Here is a 26,479-nt window from a genome sequence, read left to right as displayed (position 1 = left end):
ATCCAAACCACTTTTAACCTCAACTTTCGAACATCTCACTTGAAAAGTAGTGTTCCTCTTATTTCTTACATCTGCACGCTGGGTCAGTGAACTTCAAGCACATGTGTCAGATCCACCTTATACAACATTCTACCACAATAGGGTGGTTCTTTGCACTCATATGAAGTTCCTCCCAAAGATCATCTCAGAATTTCATCTGAACCAGTCTATAGTTCTTCCTGTCTTCTTTCTGAGACCACATTCTCATCCTGGGGAAGCGGTCTGTAAACATGCTCTCAGCCTCTCACTTATGACTTGGATCGAGCCAAACCTCACAGAACTTCTACACAGCTGTTCCTGTCATTCGATCCAAACAGACTTGGAGCTCCCATATCCAAGAGCACCATCTCCACATGGATGGCAGTCTGTATCTCCTTTTGCTATGCTTGGGCTGATGCTTGAAGGCCATGTCACAGCACATAAGGTCTGCACAGTGCTGATTTTAGTAGTTCATCTATGTTCTGCTCCCATGGAGGACATCTGTACAACAGCCACTTGATCCTCAATTCCCATCTTCACATCCCACTAGTGTTTGGAAAACCTTTTAGACAGGATAGTCAGTTTGGCCAAGCAGTTCTACAAAATTTATTCTCCACTTAGATGCCAACTTCCCTCTAACACTTTTGGTTTCAGAAAGGCTAGTGGTAGTTGTCGATAACCCTCTTCTCAGAGGCATAATCCTGGCAGCTAGGGAGTCCCACGTGTGAAAATATACTGCCTGCTTGTTCTTGGATAAAGCATAGTTACTCACATGTAGCAGGTATTAGCTGAGGACAGCAGGCAGATATTCTCACAACCCTCCCTCCTCCCCTTGTTGGCATCTCAGATTTGTTACTGAACTGATGGTCCTGTGAGCCGATATCGGGTGGGAAGGCACCAGCATGCATGCAATATGGACAGTCTTAAAGATTTAAAGAAACAGTATACTTTGATTCTCCATACTGGGTTCCATGGATGACGTCACCCACGTGTGAGAATATCTGTCTGCTGTCCTTGGATAACTTTTGCTACAGATGAGTAACTATGCTTTTCAAAATGCTGGTTAAACTGTCCATCTGGTTTTTTGCATTAGTTAATGAGATTCAAGCAGCAAATTCTTATTGTTCAGAGCTCTATTGTATGCGTTTTGAGCAACTCTGAAAATAGATTGACATTTGAATTCATCTAAGGATGAACATATTTAATGATATCCTAAAAATTGTCAGAAGGACAAACTTCTTTTCAAAGGTTTTGGATGTTGACTGGAAAAATATAAAAGTATTTGTCAGACAACTTTCTAAAAACTAGAATAAAAACAGTCAACTTCCTTTTTAAAAAATCTAAAAATGAAGCGCATGTAGAATCAAAATGCAAAGTAAATTGTATGTTGCTATCACAGAAATTTATCTATTTCTAAAAACTTTCCAATGTTTCCTGTTGTTCCTCCAATATCATCTATGAATCTTTATCACTACACAGTCTTGAACAAAAATTGCTAAATTTGAATCAAACTGATTGAGGTTTGCTGTGGAGGGAGCTATATTGGCCCCGTTTCTGAGTCTAATTATGTGAGGATACAGCCGTTTTCCAAACAGAAAAAAAATATTTTCAGTGTCAGTTTGGCTGTATTAAAAACATGTAAGTGCTCATAGCGTTGCAGTATTCCTTCTAAATACAAAGATAGCACTGAAAGAGCACCATCATGTGGTATGTTTATATATAGGAAACAAACATCTAAAGTCACTAGAAGAAAACCAATATACTTCATCATATTCATTTTTTATTTATTTATATGTTCAAACACAAATAACCAAGCATTCTTTATTTTGTACAGAAAGTTAGATTAAGATAAAATGAAATGAAATCCAAATCTAAAATAAGAAATTAAACATAATAAAAGAATTAAAGCATTTCTTAATCTATCTCAAGTCCTCAATGAACATCAAGATCCAAGATTAAATCAGCATATTCATTTTTTAAAAAAATTTAGCATGTGTATTGGAAAAAGTGTCATTTAGAAAAGGCCCTAAAATAATCTACATAAACTGGGAAGACCACTTCTCAGATACTATTGGGTATTCTAGAGGCTTCGTTAATGTTTTGATTTTTGGCAAAATATTTAAGACTGATACATTCAGGAACATTTCACAGGCTTATCAGATATTTTTTTTTTAATCTTTAGATTGTAACATAATGGTAGGATTATGTGTCATCTTCTTATAAACAACGTTCATCTGATAGCTGCTGATTTAGTTCTGATTTTTAATCCTCATCTTGGATTTCAATAACCCTCCTTTGTCAGCTGTTTTAATTATATTATGTCTTCAAACAACAGCTGATTGTTCCAATTTGGTAAAAATTGAAATCGCAGTCATTCTTTTTATACTCTAGTATTTTTTGCTCATTTTTTAATGAATTTTGGAATTTATAAAACACAGAAACTGAAGATAAGCAATTAACAGACAAACAGTAGAGGTTGATGCAAATGGAAAAGTTGCAAATGGAAACATTTCAGTATAGGTGTCTAAGGCCTTGATTGGCTCAAAATGACGATTTTCAGCCTATCAGGGCCTTAGGCCCATCCCAAGATACAATGGGAGGGGAAAGGCCCGTCATTCGCAGCATGTGGCCCTATAGGCAGGAAGAGGTAGGCTTCCCTCCTGCTGATCTGTCATCGGCAGGGACGGAGGGGGATTCCAGGGATGTGGGGGAGGTCCAGCAATGTTGAGGGATGTGTGTGTATGTGGGGGGTGGGGGTGGGGGGGGCTTGCTGGGGGAATCCGGAGATATCGTGGGGAGGGGTGTAGGACTCCGCAGCTCAGCTGATCCTGGCAAGGAGAATCCCCATCAGTTGAGCCCACAGGAATCCCTGAAACAGCTCTGCTGTCATGGATTCCTCTGCCATGATCAGCTGATGGCAAGCCCTCAATGTGCGTTTTTTCCCCCCATCTCTGAGTGAAGGGGTCGTGACCACTGGTGGAGGAAAAGGTGTGTGTGTGTGTGTGGGGGGGGGGTAATGTCTTAAACCTTCTAGTAACCATCTTGTCAGTTTGGTCACCTTTGAGCACTTGGACCTGTATTACTTTGGTCTAAGTCGCGTGTCCTGGAAAAGCTTTGATTATTGCTTCAGGATGTCTAGGTGGAAGCCTGTCTAATTCCTGCCTATAACACACCTCCCAACATGCCTCTTTGAATTCTGGATGCACAGCAGCTTAGAAGTGCTGTTGAACGTCCAGAAAGTTTGTTTTGATTATCGGCACTTGGACGTGCCTGCTATGAGGACATCCAAGTGCCAATTTAGGCAGGTTTTAAATAGAAAAAAACAAAGAGTAATAGAAAAAATCCCAAAATTTAACTACAAAATATTACTCACCAGAGATGGGTTACACTCCCCCGATAACCATTTCACAAACCAGTGGAGAAAAAGCCTCAAAAATTTCAATGCAGCAGTAAACAACTTCAATACTGTTTAAAGTCCAAGCTGCTTATGTACTATCACTGGCAAAAAACTCCACCACCACTGAAATGTAATTATCAGAAGGGTAATATACCAATCACTGTGCACAGGAAAAGCAAAAAAGTTTTACTTAGCTTGGGACCATGATCTGAAACGCCGTGCTGTGCTGGTAGAAAATGTCTGGCCAGACTGTAGATGGAAACACCATGGCACCATTTAGATGTACAATCCAGAATCTATGCCCAATCCTCCAACAAGTGCCTTGTTTTGCCTCTCAAAGGGTTCCTCAGGGAATGTATCAGCTGGAAAACTCCACTCCTCTTCTGTGCACCTTTGAGAGGCGAAACAAGGCACTTTCTGTAAAAAAGTATTCCTTAGATTACTTCTGAGCCTATCACCTCTTAAATTCATTCTATGCCCTCTCATTCCAGAGCTTCCTTTCAAATGAAATAAACTCAACTCATGCGCATTTATGCCACATAGGTATTTAAACGTCTGTATCGTATATCCCCTTTCCCGCCTTTCCTCCAAAATATACAGATTGAGATCTTTAAATCTGTCTCCATACGCCTTATGATGAAGACCATGAACCATTTTAGTAGCCTTCCTCTGGACTGATTCCATCCTTTTTATATCTTTTTGAAGATGCAGCCTCCAAAATTGTATACAGTATTCTAAATGAGGTCTCACCAAAGTCTTATACAGGGGCCTCAATACCTCCTTTTTCCTACTGGCAATATCTCTCCCTATGCACCCTAGCATCCTTCTAGCTTTTGCTGTCACCTTTTCAACCTGTTTGGCCACCTTAAGATCATACAATCATACCCAAGCCCGTCGTGCACATAAGTTCTTCACCCTCTAAACTGTACTGTTCCCTATTTCTTAGCATTAAATTTTAGCTGCCAAATTTCAGACCATTCTTCAAGCTTTGCAGGTCTTTCTTTATGTTATTCACACCATCCTGGGTGTCTACTCTATTGCAGATTTTGGTATCATCCGCAAAGAGGCAATTATGTTTGTTTATTAATTGTCATTCACAAAAAACAGCAAAGCAGTTTACAATGATTATAGAGCAGAAAAAAAACTCCATTCAAATAGGATAGTAAATCAGAAATAGAAGAAACCCCCCTATAACCACGTGTGCTGCAGCTACTGGAGCAACCCATAAAAAACTCAGACATCTGGTGAAAAAACTTAAGAAAACAAATGAGCCTTCAAAAGTACCTGAAACTTAAAATATGAAGATTCAGAACGTACTTTTACAGGAAGGGAATTCCAGAGGGATGATATAGTGATGAAGAAAGCTGAGTGCCGGGTAGACCCAAGCCTAGTCATATGGAGGGAAGGGATGGTGTGTTGATGAGCTGTCGAGGAGTGAATGATATTGATGGGTCTATAAGGGATTAGAAAGTTAGCCATGTAAAGAGGGATACCAGCGCAAAGAGTTTTGAAAGCTAACATCAAAATCTTGTGATCAATGCAGCTACAAATACAAGGGATTTGGAGGGAAGTGTATTCATTATGAATGTGTCTTTGCAGAGAAATAGATTGAGGTCTTTAGGATGCAGGCTGAGGTGCAGACCTCCTAGTTTCTTGGGAATAAGGAAATACTTGGAGTAGAGGGTTTGATAACTTTCGAGGAGAGGAGCTGGTTCTTCAGCAATGCACTGCAAAAGATGATTACCTACTTTCTGCAGCCAGCTAATTTGGGTCTTAGGAAGATGAGACCATGCTTTTTTGTATTTTTATTGTAAGGTATAAACAAATACAACCAATGGTCAAAGCCAAACATATCAATAAGTTTTACAAATATGTAACCTCAATAACAAACATTTAGACGTGTTAATAAAATCCACATTAGCTTTCATTGACATAACCCATGGTTGGGTGGTTTCATTAGAATCCTCTCAGCAGCCTATCTTTATGATGGTCAGAGTATAGGAATTTATGCTAGTATACTCCTATTGGCACAGGAAGAAGTGAAGCTGGACTTCCCCCCCCCCCCCAAAATACAGGTAGTGGAGGGTGCAGATTTTGAAGCACTGACTGCAATTATAGGGTCTAAGACAAAGAGAAGTTGCTATTTTGATTGAGCAGACACTGCTTTGACAGATGACTTTTTTATGGTAATAATTCTGACAATATTGGAAAGTGCTAGTCCACTGAGATGAAGGTAAAGATGTTGGCTAAACCACTGACAATTGTTATCCTTGGACAAGCAGGCAGCATATTCTCACATGTGAGTGATGTCATCCATGGAGCCCAGTACTGACAGTGGTAAAATGTATTGTCACTTTAAGCTTAAGCGGAGTGAAAAGACGTATCTTAACTTCGTTCCCTTGAGTTGCCTTCCTGCTTCATTTTCTTTGTTTTATTATTATTTTACTTCCTTGTCCATTCATTTTCTTTACAACAAAATAAGTATTGGTGAGAACTGGCCTTTCAGCTATTTTAAAGCCTTGGCCCCTGCCAACAGCATCGACAGCTTTTCTTATTCAAGTTTAAAGATTATTTGATATATCACCTATCGTAATACTAAGCGATTATACAAAATATTTAAAATCAGGAGGTACTCAACAAAAGTACATATTATCAGATACAAAGACAGAATGGACTAACATGGCACAGAAGGACTAAGAGTGAACTACAATAAGATATAGTGAAGGAGAGAAAACAATAAAGGATAAAACAATGGGGAGGGGGGAGGAGTTTTATTCAAGCTGTTCTGAGTCCAGGGCTAATAAAAAAAAAAAAAAAGGGAAAAAAAAGACTACCCACTGTTTTTCTTCTTCTCCATGTATACATTTTCTGTTAGGGCAGTGGTTTCAAACTCGCAGCCCAGGGAGCCACATGCAGCATAAACTTATGATAACAAGCCAACATGGCTTCTGCAAGGGAAGATCATGCCTGACAAACTTATTGCACTTCTTCGAAGGAATTAACAAATGGATGGACAAAGGGGACCCCCATAGACATTGTATACTTAGACTTCCAAAAAGCCTATGACAAGGTACCCCATGAACGCCTACTTCGGAAACTAAAGAACCATGGGGTGGAAGGAGACGTACACTGATGGATCAGGAATTGGTTGGCGGGCAGGAAGCAGAGGGTAGGAGTTAAGGGCCACTATTCGGACTGGAGGCGGCTCACGAGTGGTGTTCCGCAGGGGTCGGTGCTTGGACCGCTGCTATTCAATGAATTTATAAATGATTTAGAAACAGGGACGAAGAGCAAAGTAATAAAATTCGAAGATGACACCAAGCTATTTAATGGGGCTAGGACTAAAGAGGACTGTGAAGATTTACAAAGGGACCTGAACAAACTAGGGGAATGGGCGACGAGATGGCAGATGAAGTTCAATGTAGAGAAATGTAAAGTCCTACACGTAGGAAACAGAAACCTGAAGTACAGCTACATGATGGGAGGGCTGTTATTGAGTGAGAGTACCCACGAAAGGGACTTGGGGGTAATAGTTGACATGACAATGAAGCCGTCGGCACAATGCGCAGCGGCCGATAAGAAAGCGAATAGAATGCTGGAATAATCAAGAAGGGTATTATAAGCAGAACGAAAGAAGTTATCCTGCGATCGGGCGATGGTGTGCCCGCATCTGGAGTACTGCGTCCAATAGTGGTCGCCGTACATAAAGAAGGATATGGCGATACTCAAGAGGGTTCAGAAGAGAGCGACGTGTTTGATAAAAGGTATGGAAAACCTTTCATACGCTGAAAGATTAGAGAGACTGGGGCATTTTTTGCTGGAGAAGCGGAGACTTAGAGGGGATATGATAGAGACTTACAAGATCAAGAAGGGCATAGAGAAAATGGAGAGGGACAGATTCTTCAAACTTTTGACAACTACAAGAACGAGAGGGCATTTGGAAAAATTAAAAGGGGACAGATTCAGAACCAATGCTAGGAAGTTCTTCTTCACCCAACGGGTGGTGGACACCTGGAACGCGCTTCCAGAGGGCGTGAAAGGGCAGAGTATGGTATTGGAGTTCAAGAAGGAATTGGACAATTTCCTGAAGGAAAAGGGGATAGAAAGGTATAGAGGGCTACTATACAGGTCCTGGACCTGATGGGCTGCAGCGTGAGCGGACTGTTGGTGGACCTCTGGTCTGACCCAGCAGAGACAAGGCTTATGTTCTTACTATTTTGAGGTCCTCGGTATGTTTATCATAATCACAAAAGTAAAATAAAACAGTTTCATGATCATATGTCTCTTTAGCTATAAATTACAATATTATTATTAAGACTTAGCCAAAAGGAAAGATTTATAAACTATAAAGAGTTTTACCTCATGCAAAATTATCATTTCTTTAATAAGACATTAACTATTTTTTTCGAGGCCCTCCAAGTACCTACAAATCCAAAATGTGGCCCTGCAAAGGGTTTGAGTTTGAGACCACTGTTTTAGGGAAACTTAGGTCTGGAGTTGGATTTCCAGCAATTTGGACTTTTCTGTAGTACCAATTCCTGTTGGTACTGGTGGACATCAACTAGCATCGAGTCTCTTGATGCAGGCTGTCATTTCTGAAGTGCATAGCCTATTGAGGCAACTACACTTCGACACCTGCTGCATCTTCGGTACCAACTAGCAGCATCTAGTACCGGTGCATCCTCTTCATACATCGAGATCTCCCCAACGTCGAGGCCATTTCCAGCATCGAGTCTCTCGCTGCATGCCCTTTCTCGATGCAGGCTATCAGTTTTGAAGCATGCTGTCTCTTTAGGTATCAAAGCTTCAACTCCCTGCTACACATACAGTACCAACTATAGGTCCTATAATACCAGTGCATCTTTACACTTTGTTCAACATCAGAACACAATGTGATGCATTGAGGTACCCTCGATAGCATCAATGGTGCCGATGCATGCGCCAGCAATACTGGTGTGCTTCTTCTGAAATCAATTGCAGGAGTTCTTCAGGAGGATATCGCGAGAACTGAAGGCAGGCAATCACAGAGCAGTGTGGGACCAGGCAGGAAGTGTAAAGGTTGTGCCCCTGCATTATGTGCTGCTCTACAACAAGAAAGGTAATCCAGCAGGAGACCACGCTTGGACCTCGCCAGTTAAAGAAAGGTACTGGAGGGGCTGCGGGCTGCTTCAGGCTTCCTAGCACCAGACGTACCTATGTGTAGAGTAGGAAAAACCAAGAAAAAAACATTCTGAACCAAAATTTTTTTTTCTTGGTTTTTCCTCCTTTACATGTAGGTGTGTCTAATGGTCAGGTGCGTCTTATAGACCACAAAATATGGTACCTTGTACTGAGTCTGCGATTCTTTTCTGCTGGCCTAGTGAACTTTGCGTTCTCTCACCAGCCCTTCTATTTTCTCTTTTCAGTGTTTCTCTCAACCACATATTTCTGTGCAACAATATTTTTTTCCCTTCTGGTTGCACGATTACTCTATTTCTCTCTATTACTTCGGGGCCACCTTCCTTTTTGTAGCCCTGACTACCTTTCTTGCTTCTACATAAAAACCCATGCAGTACCTCTAACTCACAGGCACATTTGTGATGCACAGGGAGGCGCCTAAGGCCCTGATTGGATCAGGTGCCTTGGGCTCCTCCCCCCCTTGGGAGGGGCCTGAGGCACCTGAGCCAGTTAGGGACTTCCTTACTCTATGGTCTTACATTGCCTTCAGTTGATTTTTCTTGACTGGAGTAAATTCTAATCATTTGGTAGCAAACTCAGGCTGCAGGTCATTAGACACCTGATTTCACATCCAAAAGGGTTTTCCTTTACTGTCTTGTTTTTCTATGCCAATGTTAAAATAAAAATGAAAGGAGACTGGAACTGCCCTTCAATCATTCTGCAGTTCATTTACATTAGTTCACGTGTTTTCTCTTGCTGTACTTCTCTATTTGCAACCAGATTCCTGGTAGCTCTTCTTTCCACCATTCCTTCCTTTAATTAGGAATTGGTCCTTACTTGATCCTCAGTAAATTTTCAACAGTTGTGCAATCTGTCCATAGTATGATTCACTTCTTTAGAGGTAGTTTTTAAGTCGTTCAATGTCTGTAAAATTCACCAGCTTATGGAATGTTTCATTCCCCACGCCAAAGGGGAGTGAGTGCACAACATAGCTACACCAGGTATGGTTTAGGTACAGCAAAGCGTCCTTAGGAAGGTGGCTGTGAAAAGAACAGGTGAAAACAAAAGTGTCTTTGCAGTCATGGTGCAAGGAGATGAATTAGTCCAATAGAAGCTGACAGCTTCTTTAAACTGCACATACAGGGAGGGATACACCAGCGTGAAAGGAGTCTAGAATATCATCCAGTGGCTGAACCCCAGCGAAATGATCCAAATAAAAGAGAGAAAAAGAGAGAGAGACCATATTGCCTGTATTGAGTGTGGCAACATGTGACAATATTAGTGCATTTACTTGATATAGGTATTGCAAGAGAGAAACATATGCAAGTACTTCATGTTCTTAATCAGACATTCCAAAAAGATATATTTTCCCTTTCTTTTTTTTTTATGTGTGTGCTGCACACCACTCACTTGACCACAATTATGTACTGATTCAAAAAATTATGTCAGAAATGTGTCCTGAATTAATCATATCCAGTAAGCACCACAAACTAAACACTACATAAAACCTTTCCTTAATATAACATAGCCTACTTCACACTTGGGCTATGTAAACTATAACTAAAAGGATATTGCGCAAGTGAACTAGTAAAAAATATAAAAAAAGCTCTAAAAAATGGCCAGTGTCATGTATTCTGGGGTACCCCTTTAAACTAAAACAAATAGACAAAACGAAGACCACATGGCACAAACAAAACAGAAAACACAAAGTTTCCGGCTTGGAACTGTTCTTCCATCTGTCAAGGATTCAGGGATGAACTTAAATCTGCAGATAAATGCACAGTTATACAAAAACAAACATCCATCCAGCACTAACCATATTTGTGTGCACACATAAGCAAAGTAAATTTCTATATAACATATTGCATCATAATCACATAATCATAAAAGGCATAGCCAAATGGCGTGGTGTCTAAATGTCTGCTGGAACTTCTGCAAGAGAGAACGTAAGAATTTAATCACTCTGATTCATTGCCCTGCCTATTTCATTCATAGGACATAAGAGGTAATATAGACGGACACAAACTGCTAGGTTGTGCTTCAATCTAAAAATAAGCAGAACTTACCGTATTTTCGCGGATATAACGCGCGCGTTATACGCGTTTTTACCTACCGCGCATACCCCTCGCGCGTTATATGCCTGAGCGCGGTATACAAAAGTTTTTAAACATAGTTCCCACCCCGCCCGACGCCCGATTCACCCCCCCAGCAGGACCGCTCGCACCCCCACCCCGAACGACCGCTCGCACGCGCTCCCACCCGCACCCGCATCCACGATCGGAGCAAGAGGGAGCCCAAGCCCTCTTGCCCGGCCGACTCCCCGACGTCCGATACATCCCCCCCCGGCAGGACCACTCGCACCCCCACCCCGAAGGACCGCCGACTTCCCGACAATATCGGGCCAGAAGGGAGCCCAAACCCTCCTGGCCACGGCGACCCCCTAACCCCACCCCGCACTACATTACGGGCAGGAGGGATCCCAGGCCCTCCTGCCCTCGACGCAAACCCCCCTCCCCCCCAACGACCGCCCCCCCCCAAGAACCTCCGACCGCCCCCCCAGCCGACCCGCGACCCCCCTGGCCGACCCCCACGACCCCCCCACCCCCCTTCCCCGTACCTTTGGTAGTTGGCCGGACAGACGGGAGCCAAACCCGCCTGTCCGGCAGGCAGCCAACGAAGGAATGAGGCCGGATTGGCCCATCCGTCCTAAAGCTCCGCCTACTGGTGGGGCCTAAGGCGCGTGGGCCAATCAGAATAGGCCCTGGAGCCTTAGGTCCCACCTGGGGGCGTGGCCTGAGGCACATGGGCCCAACCCGACCAATACTGGAAGACACAATACTGGAAAGCAAGGGAGACCATTATTCATTTATAGATGTGGGATATTCTATCATAGTTATAATTACCTATTTCAAAATATTCAGTATAACCCCTTTTATTTTATGTGTTTGGCACTTCGGCTCAAGCATATAAATTAAATACTAGGGAATGAGTGAACTTTTTCCCTCTTTCCCCCATCTCTTTCTCACATTTTCTATGTTAAAGCGGGAAGCAAGATAAGACTCCTAAGGATTTATGACATAGACAAATAGATTGCACATACAAAAACATTTAAATCTGGTTTCTAATTACAATGAGCCTTATTTTACTCATTAAGGCATTGAATTACAAAAATCCCTACACCTTTAGTTCAAACGGGCTATTTCCACTGTAACACATCTGGAATTTGGCTCATACAAACTCTCAGAAATCTATTAATACATCCCTTTAACGGGCAGCTTAATGAAAAATACACCGGATATAAAACAATTTTCCCTGGCTCTTGTTGCTCTCCACACTCTTCCTTTATTTTCCAAAGTGTACAAACTACTTTCGCTTTTCAGTACAGGAAGCCTGTAATGATCTGTAAATTAACTCCTGGTACTCCTCAGTATCTTAATTTAATCATAATTGCTCCATCTACCTTTATAAATTATATTTTAAAATTCCTCAACCGGCTAATGTAGTTGGGAAAAATCTCACAGCAACCCCTCCCTGTTTACCACAACCGGGAGTGAACCTCCTGTACTATCTGTCCTTCTAAGCTCTATACCGGAAAAAATAATGTGTCCCTTTGCCAAGATCTAATCCTTTCTTTTTTATTAACATACATATACACAACGGCACGTTCCCTAATGCTGTAGCTTCATAACTCTTGCTAAGCAAATATATATATACAGGCATCATACAAAAACAGATTATACTTATCATTCGATAATATTATTCCTTGTATAAATTTACAGGCAGCACATGAATATCATTTAACAAAATAAAGCATGCATATGTAAAGAATTTACATTTACAGTCGGCTGGCCACATCTTCCATAAAATGTACCTTCACTGTACGGGACAATCTTCACCGCTACAATTTTAGCCTCCATGCCTCCTCCCCCCCGGGATCCCACCCAGGGATAGAGGGTTGCTTTGCTGGCCACATTCTACACCCCGGTTCTGGTACCAATTTGTTCTGCCCACGTATTTATCTAGCAAGGGTATATAGAAGTCACCTCCACCAAAGCTTCAGAGTAATATAATAATTTATTGCTTACACATCAAATAATACATCAGATAATACCAATGCAGATAGACATCAGATAATGTACAAGAAATAGACTCTAAACACTTCACCATGTTTGGCACGCCCCCTTCCAATATTGATCGGGAATCTGTTTGATCAAGGGAAGAGACCAACCCACGGCTCCCGAGGCTGCAGCAAGATTCAAAGTCCAGTCTGTGACTCTCAGTCTTATATAGCACAGAAAGTGCTGAATCTCTTACAGTAACAACAGGTGTCTCCCTTATCTCCTAACTTTCACAGATGGAATGTTAACTGCTGCTCGAACCCTCCCTTATCCCTGTAGCCTGAGAGCCCTTCCTCGGCAAGACTTCCTCGGCAAGACATGAAACAGTATAAGATATGGAAGTAAGTTGTAAGGATACCTAATTGTCTGGCACAGATGTAGAGCGAGAAGTGCAGCTAAAAAGCAAGCAGACATGAAGATTCACACCTAATAGCCAAAGTGACTACTTGCCATGCCCTGGCCAGCCATGGGCATAACACCGTCACTGCCCCGTCACCGGACCACCGTCCCCTTCACCGCCCCGTCCCTGCAGTCACCTTCACCACCTCCTCCCTGAATCCACCGCCCCGTCCCCTTCACTGCCCCGTCTCTGCAGCATCCACCCTTCCTTTGCCATCTCACTGCCCTTCAGCGGCCCGAAAATCTCCCTCCCTCCCCCTTACCTTTGCGTCGCTTTAGAAAAGAAACTGATGCTGGCGAAGTCTACCTGTGCCGCCATGCAGTCGCGTGTGTGTGGGCGGAAGCTTCTTTTCTGACAATTGTTATTTTATAAACACAAATAAAACAGAGCATGGTTCAACAAAACCCATCTCCCCTCCCTTTCACAAATATCCCCTTCACTATTTTGAAAACTGAACAAACCAAATTACTACAGAATGCTACATAGAAAAATCAAGCTAACAGACTACTTTAATCACACATGGCAAGAATAATGTTAGGGGAGTGCAACTAGGGCACTGCCCCCTGGTCAGAGAGAGAGCCCTAAGCCAGCTGGAAACTAAAGAAGCACATCCTGAACTTTGCGGTCCCCAGTTATGTCTAATACCAGCTCTAGCAGGATACATATTTCAAATCTGAAATATTCTAATCACAAAATATAAAATAAATTTATTTTTTTTTATTTTTTTTTTTCTGGCAATTTTATTCTTCAAATCACATTGGTCTCAGGCTCTGGTTTTAGGTTCATTCCGTCTTCATCGTGGCATGGCTGGCTCCTGAAGGTAAAATAGGCGTAAGAGGAGCTGGAGAGAAGATGCTGAGTCTGACACGGGCACAATTTTTTTTACCACAGGACTAAGACTTTTCACCGCTCCCACGGGTTGGTAAAAGGTCTTGTCCCCATTCCTGCGGGGCGGTGAAATGTCTTGTCCCCATTCCTGCGGTAAACCAGTTGCAAATAACTCCATTCCTGCAAATTTACTGCGGTAAACAGTCCCCGTGTCATTCTCTAATCTGTATATCTCTCTTTGCTTTCTTACCTACGGGGCTATCCAATATTTTCATTCCCCGTGCGCCATTTCTAAAATTACAAAACATCTTTGCTGGTTTCCTTTTTTTCCAGCATATCTCTTGAGAAGTACTACTTCTCTTTTACTATCTTTGCACTACTTTTTTCTTTCTTCATGACATACCAATGCTCTTTCTCACAGCTCTTAACGGGCGCATTTTTATCATGTGGCTTTCATCCAGTCCGCCATTGTTTCTTTTCATTTACATAAATCCTTTCATTAATTCTATAACCCATAGTAACAACTTTCTCTCCTTACTAGGATGTTTTTTCCTTTATTTTCTATAAAACCTTTCTAGTCAATGAGGAACTATCCTTTTATTTTCTTGGCACAATTCCTTTCACTACCCATCTGTGTCTTCCTGAGACACGGCTGGTTTCAGCTTTTTTTTTGGACTGTCGTCCATATACGTACATTTGCCAGTTTCCCTTTATTCTTTTCTTCTTGAATCTTTATGGCATCTCCCTTGCCTATGCTTGGCTTCCCCTGCCGCTGTGAGGTTGTCTTTTATTCTACAACCTCCATTCATATAGTTTCCCTGAGGTTCTTCCCTTTTTCCTCTTCTTGAGGACGGGGTTCTGCTGTTTTCTCTTTTTTTATTTTCCTTCCCTTGCCTCCACCTTCTCGTCTCAGATGATATATCTGATTTTCTTGTGAGGCAACACACGTTTGTTTCCTTAGAGGCCAACTCTCCCTACATCCCTGATCATTTCACAGATCGATTACTGCAACTCACTATATCATGGCATCACACAAAAAGAAACCCGTAGACTAGAATGAATTCAAAATACTGCTATTAAACTGATACACAAGGCAAAGAAATATGACTACGCCACGCCTTTACTACGTGAAGCACACTGGCTACCAGTATCTCATCGAACGACATACAATATACTATTACTTACCTTCAAAGTTAAACTCACACATTCTCCAGCCTTTTTAGATAAATATCTTATCCCCTGTGCCAACCCACAGGCCTTGAGATCCACTAACCAAAGTTTGCTGATTATTCTCCCAATTAAGGAGCTCTACGATACTCGCAATACCATATTCTCTGCCACAGCGCCTACACTCTGGAATGCACTCCTGTCTGACATTCGATTTGAAGAATCTCTTGATAAATTTAAGAGCAAACTCAAAACATTCCTATTCTGGGATGCCTATCAAATATGAGATAGAACCTTTTCTCCCGACAATTCCACTTAAGACCAGTGACGAATGAAAACCACTTTTAAGAAGTGACTTCCCCCCCATTCCCCTTTCTTTCCCTCCCCTTCTTACCTTCCTTTTTTAATTTTTTTTTTTTTTTTTTACTTCAATGTATTTTTTATAGCCTTAACCCCTGTACCTCCTGTACCAAGTCTTGTCTTTGTCTTGTCAGTCATATATGTTATTTATAGTAATTGCCCAATCACACTATTGGGTATGAATTTAACAACAGGAAGTGATGTAATTATGGGCAAAGCGTAAGGAAGGAGTTTTACTCACTAGTTACAGCTAGCGTGAGCGGGGTTCTCTGAAGAAGCCACTGGCGAAACGCATCAGGACCTTCTGGAGTGAGACAACTTCCTAATCACTTTACCTTCATTTCAAGCTGTTTTTTCAAAACAACTTGCATTTTAACTTATTGGAGTTTGCATTCTTTATAAAGAAATGAAAACTTTTCAATATTTATTCAGACACAGTTAAAACCTTTCTACCTACTGATTGAAGATGGTGCAATGATAGACTACTGAAAACACTTACAGGGACATGTCCCCGATTTGTGATTTTGTTACCATCTTTTGGTTCTGAGCACCTTCTCGGTTCTAAAAATTCATATCTATTATAGTCCTTTTTTGGTTTGTTGATTTATAGTAAATGACCACTTTTCTTTTTAAAGTGTACCTTTATTTTAATATTTTACTACCTTAATATTGTAAACCAACCAGATATCTGATGATGGTCGATATATCAAACTTAGAATAAACTTGGAAACTTGGCAAAGGTAGAGAGTCCCATATGTCAGAATATGCTGCCTGATTGTCTAAGGATAAAGCACAGTTTCTTACCGTGACAGGTATTATCCAGGGACAGCAGGCAGATATTCTCACAACCCGCCCACCTCCCCTAGTTGACTTCTTCACTTGGGCAGTGAGCCAGTATTGGGCGAGAAGGCATTCACACATGCACAGTGCAGGCAGTCTTGAAGCTTTGCTAAAGCTTAACGTGACAGTACACTATGCCACTATCTGTACCAGGCTCCATGGATGATATCACCCACATGTCAGAATACCTGCCTGCTGTCCCTGGATAACATCTGTTATGGTAAGTGTGCTTTATATGAGGTTGATCATACAGTAAAGGTCTTTTATGATACATATTATTCTCCTTTACTTTCTCTCCAGATAAGGAGTCATTAGTGCATGGAATGTCTGTTGCGGTGTGGGCCCCTTCCTCTAAGCTTTGCTGCCTTCCTGCATGACTGAAACTGTCTTGTGCCTTGCTGTGTACTTAGGCACACACCCTTCCATCCTCAATTAGCTCAGCCTTCTAAAGAACTTCTAACCTTGGGCATTTGGTCTGTGATATGAAGGATGAGCACCTGATCATTGTTACACAATACTCACTTAAAAGCTCACAATCTGTGGCAGTATATCTTCTGCCAGATCTTGATTACATAAAGCATACAGCAAACACAAGGCCCGCTGGGCAAATCTGACCCACCTGGCCGTTTTATGTGGCCCGCGGTGACTGTGCCTCTTCCAAGCACCTGAACACACTGCCTCAGTCTCAGCGGTCCTCCAAGCACTTCACCGTGCTGCTCAGTACCCATTTGCAGGCAGAAGGACCCAGTCCCAGTGTAAAAGCTAGGGCGCTCCACACAAGTGCCTGACCGTGCTTGTTGTTATTTTTCAGAACATGATTAATGCACAAAGATGGCGTGTGATATGATGTATCAGGGTGAGGAAGGATCTATACTTCTACTAAGACTAACTCCCTCTTTTACAAAGGTGCACTATGCTTTTTAGCGTGCGGTCAATATTAGCATGCTCTAATCACGCGCTAAACACTAACACATGCATGTTATCCTATGGACGCGTTAGCGGTTAGTGCACGCATTGATTTACGCGTGCTAAACGCTTAGTGCACCTTTGTAAAAGAGAGCCTAAGTATCTTAATAAAAAATTTGGCCTGCGACTTAGCCTGTGTTTTAGATTTCAGTCCCTTATGTGATTGTGTTTGACATCCCTGACATAAAGGGTAAGCATAAGGTGGCCTGGGAGGGGGCTAGGTTAACAGCATCATGTTATAAATGGCTGCTATGTACTCCTACACAATATATTTTATTTAAAGCAAATTAATCTTAGCTTCTTGCTTTTTTTAATATAGTGATAACTCTTCATGTTGACTTCAGAAAATAATAGCATTAAAAGATTCTTGTCTCATTGAAGCTACAGTAAGTACTACAGTCAAACCTCAGTTTACGAGTGCACCGGTTTGCGAGTATTTTGCAAGACGAGCAAAACATTCGCAAAATCAGCGCCTTGGAAACCGAGCTTGACTCGATATATGAGCGCCCCTCCCCCGTGATCCGGCATCCCTCCCCCGCTCATGTCGCGCCCCCCCCCCCCCGCCGCAATCTGGCATCCCCCACGCACCCACCTTCCCACCCAAACACATTGGCTTACCCCCATCTGGTACCGGCACCAGCACTAACGCACAGGACATGCCGGTGCCCGAAGATCTGCTGTCTTCCTTTTGCTGGGCTTTGAGCATCTGCGCATGCTCAAGGCCTTCTAGTCTCACTCTCTACGATCGTGGGAGGTTGGGAGGGGTGGATGCTGGATTGCAGGGAGGGGATGTGGAGCAGCGCTGGTGGCCTCGGGGGGGGGGGGGGAACGTATCAAGCGAGTTTCCCTTAGTTCCTATGGGGAAACTCGCTTTCATATACGAGTACTTTGGTTTACGAGCATGCTTCTGGAATGAATTATGCTCGTAAACCAAGGTTCCACTGTATTTGATTTTAGATGTAATATGACAAGGATCATTATGAATGCAGGCTTGACAGTATTATGTATTAGCTTTTTTATCTGGTAGTCTGCAGTTTTCTTAAGTTACACCAATATATATTGTATATATAGTAGAAGCCATTCTGATACTTTTAAAGTTAGTCTGTTGTTTCTATACTATAATATTATAAAATCAGTTTGTGATAAAAATAAATCCTTTCATTTGCATTTCTAAGAAGAGTACTGCTTGCTCAGTCTTCGTGGCTAAATGGTACAAAGCCACTAAGGCAACTATCAGCATGTTTATCTTACGAGCTTCTAAACATTGAATACCCCCTTGAGTTCAAGTGAAATCCAGACTTTTGCTTCTTATTCAGTCCACTTCTTATCCATAGGGACACAGCATTTGTGAAAGAATCAATTATCCATTTGTTAGAGAAGCTTTACAAATTATACATTAGTAGATTGATTTCTCAAGTTCATCATTGGGGGACTGTTAGTTTAAGTTGGGATGATGATGAGTGTCATGGGAGAAGAAGTTGCCACAAAGAACACAATTAAAAGAGGCTCCTTGAATGGATGTGAATTTATTCCTAATTGAGGAGCTGACACAATCTATACTAAGTGTATTTATTTCCAGCATTTTACATTAGGTAATTGATTATCGCGTAAGGTGAATTTTTCAGACAGCGTTTGACTTTCCTTCAAGTGAGTGGTTTTGCTTGGTCCAGCGGTAGACCTCTGACCAAGATACCCAATGCTGTTTTCTTCCCTCCTTAAACTTTTTTTTCCTGTTAAGGTTAACATTTTTGCGCTACAGTGTCAGCTTGACTTTATTGATTTTTAAGCAGTCAGACGTTCTTATATTGGCCAGAATTCTGAACATGTCTTTGTGAGCAACAAAGATGACTAATAGAAATTCATCTGAAAGCACCTTTTCTTCTTCCCTCATTTTCTTTCATCATGAAATTCACATTTTCTCATGTTAATCTTTTCAGTTCCTCTCTTTCTGACTAGAGTGGATCATTACCAGCAGGGTTGAAAGCTCATTGATTAAATTCTGTACTTGTTTTTTGGGGGTTTTTTTTTTGGCAGTTTATAGTTTTTTTTGGCAGTTTATAGTTTATTCATTTATAGTCCACCTTTAACAAAGTGGGTCACAAAGTTACACACATAATATAAATAACAAACATACATATAAGTACAAACTGTTATAAAGAACCCTTCCCTTAGGGCTCCTTTTACTAAGGTGCGCTAGTGGTTTTAGCGCCCGCTGCATTGCCGCGTTTGCTAACCCCGTGCTACGCGCCAAGAACTAACGCCAGCTCAGTGCTGGCGTTAGCGTCTAGCGCATGTGCTAAAACCGCTAGCGCAGCTTAGTAAAAGGAGCCCTTAGTCACAACATCCAGCGTCAAACCATAAAATGAAAGCGTTCAACACACTAAACTAACTAAACTAAACCAAACCTTAAGTTTATATACCGCATCCTCTCCACGGAAGTTGAGCTCGGCACGGTTTACAAGAACTTAAAATATAAGAAGAGAAAGGAAAAGGTTTACATGAGCTTATATATAGAATGGAAGAGTAAGGGGGAAAATAGAATTACATGTTAGAGAAGAGCCAAGTTTTCAGTTGCTTGCGGAATAGTTGGAGAGAGCCCAGGTTCCGCAACGGGATAGTAAGGTCGTTCCAGAGACCTGTGATTTTGAAGAGAAGAGATTGTTCAGGTCTCTCTTTTGTCTTATATATAAAGGAATATTATTCCAGTTATTAGGACCTATACAGGAAAAAGCATCCACTCTAGTTGTTTGCAGTCTCATTTGCTTCCTAGTTGGTATACACTTCCCCATCCCGATTCGCGGTTTTAAGACTCGTGATTTCGATTATTCGCAATTTCCTAAAACCAGAATCACCCTCCCGCCTTCCGGACCCTATCCGGTGGTCCAGCGGTCCCTCAAGGCAGGAGCGATCCTCCCACACTCCTGCCCCGTGCCGACCACCCATCCAAAATGGCTGCCGTGAGTTCCCATCGTAGTCTCGAGAGTAAATTCTGTACTTGTTTTAACGTTTGGCTCTTTAAAGTGTGTGCCTAGTACTGTTATATCTTTCTAATTATGAAAAGAAGGCTTAGCAAATCTGGGTTCTCAAATAACTTGTTTTAATGAATGTATATTGCTTGGAAAGTTCTGCTTCAGTTTTGGGGAGAGGAAACTACTACTACTCTCAGAAATCTTGAGTTAACATAGTGCTATTGCTGTATCTACATGTCTAGCATATAAGTGACACTGTTCTTAAGCAAAAGAAAATAAACCCCTCAAACATGTTCAACAGTTATAATGCAACAAGGGTGAAATAACTTAATGAGTATTGATCTATCCATCCAAGTAACCATATAAACTGCTTGCAGTGTATGATAAAATTCATAAAACCCCACAAATAGCGTTTTTGTTTTGCTTAAGTTCCATAGCTTTAGTAAGAGTTTCCCTACAGATGTTTCATGGAAGGATATTTTACATGGCAAGAGGGGGGTACATGTTAGGGATCTGCACAGGTCAAACATTTTCAATATTTTTTGTCTTGTTTGGCTTTTATCCGGTCTTGGGGGTGGTTTGTTGTTTTTTTTAAGTTTGTTTCATACATTCATTTTAATCATGTTTTATATGGCACTGGAAATTTTAATGTATGCAAATTGATTGTCCATCTGTAAATTCATAGATTAATGTGAATTAAATTGATTTTGCTTACACTAAAATGCTTAAACCAGGCATGTAGCCAAACCTCAAATTTTGGGGGTGAAGGAGCACAAGGTGGTGGGGGGTATAAAATTTTGCCTTGCCCTTTGCTGCTTAAACTGTTCCCCCCCCCATGAACCCCTCATATTTGAGCTGGTGAGGGTCCCCAACCTCCATCAGCAGAAATGCTGCTCCCACCTGCAATCACTGCCACCTTGATAGTGGGCTTTCCCCCCAGCATATGCTCAGTTTCTGCAACACTGAGCATGTGCAAGAGAATCTTGCCCCTACGTATGTTCAGTATATTGAAAATTGAGCATGTGTGGCAGGGGAGAGGTTCAGTGCAGTAGCAGTGATGATTGTGAGTGGAGGACGACTTCCACTGGCGAGGAATGGAGACCTCTGCTTGCTAGGAATCCCAAACACAAATTGAGGGGGGGCATACCCCCCTGTCTATATCCTTGGTTTAATGTATTAACAAACTGAATATGCATTAATAAACTCATGTCTGTTGCAAATGTCCTCTTCCACTGACAATAAATAATACCCTTTTCTTCCTACAGAAGTTTTGTTAGATTAATTGATTTGTTCGTGTCTTTGTGTATATGTATGCTAAGTATTTGACAAAAAGAGAAAGAGATTGTTACTCCCATCTGATCTAGAAGAATCTTACCATGAATCTTAAAGTTACAAATACACTGGACAGTTTTTATTACTTAAATCTCAAAGTAAGCAAGATATTTTATCATGCATGTCGCTGCTCTGACATCTTCCATGTTCTCTATTGCAGAGCACAGTGAAGATAAATCAGATCAGTTTGGATGAAAGTGGGGAGAATGTGGGCATATGCTGTGAAGATGGCAAGGTACAGTATCCTCTGGTCCTCATTAATTCAAATACAAAAATCATGAGAAAACTATTAAATGATAAATACCTGCTGCTAAAAAAAAAAGGAAACCAAACAAGAATTGATCATTCATTTCAGGCATTTGGTGGCTTAGTTCAGATTTCTTATAAATTAGAGACAAATATATTTTTTTCACAAATGTGCCTTAGGAAAAGTAATTACTAGAATGCCAATATTGTTACAGGTATTAAACTGATTCACAGCTCTGGCAAGGGGACATATCATCTTGATGATTACTGTCAGGCTGGCTATACTTCACTGGATGACCAGTTTTGCAAGACAGTAGCTCCCTGCTTTTCTGTTTCAAATTTCCACAACTGGACCTTTTGTGAGTCAGATTTCTGTGAAACAGTGATTTGTTGTTTCACATAGACACAAGGCTGTGTTTATTTTCCTTTATGGAATATTATGAGAGGGATCATAGTTTAACAAAAGAATAAAGTATCTTAATGACTACATTCAACAACCTAAAATCAATATATGTACTGTTTCCAAAAAAGCTGTCACCTACTTCCTGTGCTAGGTATACATTTATCATAGATGCAGCTTTACTAATAATTACCACTGTTTTATTGAGAGGTTCAGCTGTGACTGTGAGGATATTTGATTTATTTTCCATCAAAAAATTCATTTTTAGGCTTTAGTTAATGACAGACTTTTCTGATATCGATTTGCACTTTTAAAGTTCCTTTAAAAAAAATAAATTTTATTACATTTTGATTTAAACACAAATCAACCATAAAATTTTGAGGAAACTATTAAGCAGGTGCAATTGAATTTCTCAGACAAATTAAGCAGATTGCTTTATATTGATTCACTGTCATTGCCTATTCTTACTAACTCATATAGATTTCGTTAATAGTGTATTATGTTTCACAGGACTGGACTCTATCCTACTGTTCCATTCCTCAATGTACCACTTAAAAATTTGTAAATAATCACTAGTATACAAAAAAGAATATTTGTATTACCATATTCCTTTTGACTGTGGTGGCAGCTTTTTAGAGACACTTTGGGACCCCATAATAGAGTACTGGGTGTCAAAAGTACTGTATAGAGTATAATGGAAAAATGTTGGGAACCTGTGTTCAAATACCAACTCTTTTAGTGCCCCACTTACTACCTAATAAGAAATAGATATACTCCCACAATTGAGAAGGGGGATTTATACATTTTTGAAAAATACCATTGAGAATTACAGAATCGGAATTCTTTCATATTTCACACCTTATCTATCATTATCAGTTATTTCTTCAGCAGCTGTATTCAATAGGAATGAGAGGATCCATTTGAAAATAAATGACATCTTTTAGGGAGGAAAGGCCCCAACTAGTAGTTCTGTACTTGGATGCTGAGCCCATGGAATTCCACTAGGCTTCATGCTATCTCTTTTCTAATTTAAGCGGGAGGAAGTTATTAAATGTGTTCTAGCCCTAATATGCCTCTTAACAGTTACTAAAGGCACTGTTTCACATTATATTATTGTAGTACACCCTGAAAGCCTGATGCCCCCCCCCAACGTCTGATTCACCCCCCCCCTGCAGGACCGCTCGCACCCCCACCCCGAAGGACCGCTCACACGCACCCCCACCCTGAAGGACCGCTCGCACCCCCACAGCCTCCCGACCCCCCCCCCCCATCATGTAGAAGCTCCTACCGGTGTCCTCTTGCTTTCTCTTGGCGGTCCCGGCCCTTCCGTGAGCCCTGCACCTGCGCTGCTTCCTCTTCCAGCGGTTCGCCCTTTCTCTAATGTCAAGCCCTCTTGCCCCGCCGATTCCCCGACTCCCCGACACGATCGAGGCAAGAGGGAGCTCAAGCCCTCTTGCCCCAGCCAACCGCGGCACCCCCGACACGATCAGGGTAAGAGGGAGCTCAAGCCCTCTTGCCCCCCCCCCGACACGATCGGGGCAAAAGGGAGCCCAGCCAACCGCGGCACCCCCGACACGATCGGGGCAAGAGGAAGCTCAAGCCCTCTTGCCGCAGCCAACCGCGGCACCCCCGACACGATCGGGGCAAGAGGGAGCTCAAGCCCTCTTGCCCCCACGACACGATCGGGGCAAAAGGGAGCCCAAGCCCTCTTGCTCCGCCGACTCCCCAACTCCCCGACAATATCGGGCCAGGAGGGAGCCCAAACCCTCCTGGCCACGGCGACCCCCTACCCCCACCCCGCAGTACATTACGGGCAGGAGGGATCCCAGGCCCTCCTGCCCTCGACACAAACCCCCCTCCCCCCAACGACTGCCCCCCCCAAGAACCTCCGACCGCCCCCCCAGCCGACCTGCGGGGGCCCATCCCGACCATGTGCCCAAGACCCCGCCCCCAGGAGGGACCTAAGGCTCCCGGGCCTATTCTGATTGGCCCAGGCGCCTTAGGCCCCACCAGTAGGCGGAGCTTTGGGACAGATGGGCCAATCCAGCCTCATTCCGTCGTTGGCTGCCTGCCGGACAGGCGGGTTTGGCTCCCGTCTGTCCGGCCAACTACACAAAGGTATGGGGAAGGGGGGTGGGGGTCGGCCAGGGGGGTTGCGGGTCGGCTGGGGGGGGGCGGTTGGAGGTTCTTGGCGGGGGTGCGGTCGTTGGGGGGAGGGGGTTTGCGTCGAGGGCAGGAGGGCCTGGGATCCCTCCTGCCCATAATGTAGTGCGGGGTGGGGGTAGGGGGTCGCCGTGGCCAGGAGGGTTTGGGCTCCCTCCTGGCCCGATATTGTCGGGGAGTTGGGGAGTCGGCGGGGCAAGAGGGCTTGGGCTCCCTTTTGCCCCGATCATGTCGGGGGGGGGCAAGAGGGCTTGAGCTTCCTCTTGCCCCGATCGTGTCGGGGGTGCCGCGGTTGGCTGGGGCAAGAGGGCTTTAGCTCCCTCTTGCCCCGATCGTGTCGGGGAGTCGGCGGGGCAAGAGGGCTTGACGTTAGAGAAAGGGCGAACCGCCGGAAGAGGAAGCAGCGCAGGCGCAGGGCTCACAGAAGGACCGGGACCGCCAAGAGGAAGCAGCAGGACACCTTTAGGAGCTTCTACATGATGGGGGGGGGTGTCGGGAGGCTGTGGGGGTGCGAGCGGTCCTTCAGGGTGGGGGTGCGGGTGGGAGTGCGTGTGAGCGGTCCTTCGGGGTGGGGGTGCGGGTGCGTGTGAGCGGTCCTTCGGGGTGGGGGTGCGAGCGGTCCTGCGGGGGGGGTTGAATCGGACGTCGGGGGGGGGGAACTATGTAAAAAAATTTTTGCACAACGCGCTCACGCATATAACGCGCAAGGTAATGCGCGGTTTGTAAAACCCACGTATAACGCGCGCGTTATATGCGAGAAAATACGGTAAATACTAACATAAATAAATAAATAAATCTTTAAGCATCTCCAATAGAGGCTGAAATTTCTTGTGTCACTTTGCAGGACAATCTCGGTCCTTCTCCAGATTTTTCTTCTATGAACACAGAACAGAAGTAATTGTTTAGCATGTTTGCTTTTTCCTTATCACTCTCCACATATCAGTTCCCAGCATCTTTTTGTTTAGCAATTCCATTTTTCATCTTCCTCCTCTCATTAATATATCTGAAAAAATTTTTGTTTCCCTTTTTTACATTTTTAGCCATATGTTGTTCTGCCTGCGCTTTCACCAGGCATATCTCTCTCTTGGTTTGTTTCAGTTTCACCCAGTAGTCCTTTCTGTACTCCTCTTTTTGGGTTTTTTTTTAAAATATTTCAGGAACGCCAACTCTTTTGCCTTTATTTTCTCTGCCACTAGTTTGGAGAACCATATCGGTTTCCTTTTTCCCTTGTTTTTATTTATTTTCTTCACATAGAGGTCCGTAGCCATTTTTATTGCTCCTTTCAGCTTAGACCACTGTTTTTCCACTTCTCTTATGTCCTCCCATCCTAACAGCTCTTTCTTCAAGTACTCTCCCATTTTATTAAAGTCCGTACTTTTGAAATCTAAGACTTTAAGTATTGTGTGGCCGCTCTCCACTTTAGCCGTTATATCAAACCAAAACGTTTGATGATCGCTACTTCTCAGGTGAGCACCCACTGAAACATTAAATATACTCTCCCCATTTGTGAGGGCCAGATCCAATATCGTTTTTGCCCTCGTGGGTTCCGTCACATTTGTCTGAGCATCCATAATCTCTCTACTTCTTTCCGATTCCGCAGACGGAACATTCCAGTCCGCATCCAGCAGGTTGAAATCTCCCAACAGCAGCATCTCCTCTTTCTTTCCAAAATTTTTGATATCCACAATCAGATCTTTATCAGTTTGCTAAGAACTGAGTCAGAGGTCTGTAGACTACACCCATGTAGATAAAAATTCCATTTTCTCTTTTCAGAGCGATCCATATTGCTTCTTCCTCTCCCCAGGTCCCTTGCATTTCAGTCGCTTGGATATCAATCTTTACATAGAGAGCTACTCCTCCATCTTTTTGACCATCTGTCCTTCCTAAAAAGATTATATCCCGGTATGTTTGTATATTCACTAACACATAAAATATGAGGGAACTTTTTTCTTCAAAGGTGATATTATATCATTCAAAAAATAATCACCTTATCCCAATATGAATCCTATATAATAAAACCCTAGCTGCGCATGCGCACTCATATCTGCGTGCTTCCGTGATCTCTGATCTGTGAGATGTAGGTCCGTGGCCGCAGGAGTGCGCATGCGTGAGTCCCCA

The 26,479-nt window shown here is 42.7% G+C and overlaps 1 protein-coding gene across 1 annotated transcript in view; it reads left to right on the top strand.

The window, feature by feature from the left end:
- Positions 1-26,479, top strand: part of VPS41 (VPS41 subunit of HOPS complex) — a 401,709-nt gene that overhangs the window by 82,527 nt on the left and 292,703 nt on the right. The window contains exon 5 of the mRNA XM_033930242.1: positions 21,713-21,787. Coding sequence (XP_033786133.1) covers positions 21,713-21,787 — 75 coding nt within the window. The remainder of the gene's footprint in view (positions 1-21,712; positions 21,788-26,479) is intronic.

The sequence above is a fragment of the Geotrypetes seraphini genome, chromosome 2 (genome assembly GCF_902459505.1).
Source record: "Geotrypetes seraphini chromosome 2, aGeoSer1.1, whole genome shotgun sequence".
NCBI classification, from domain to species: domain Eukaryota; kingdom Metazoa; phylum Chordata; class Amphibia; order Gymnophiona; family Dermophiidae; genus Geotrypetes; species Geotrypetes seraphini.
The sequence above is the reverse complement of the archived record's forward strand: the minus strand, read 5'-3'. Positions and strand labels throughout refer to the sequence as shown.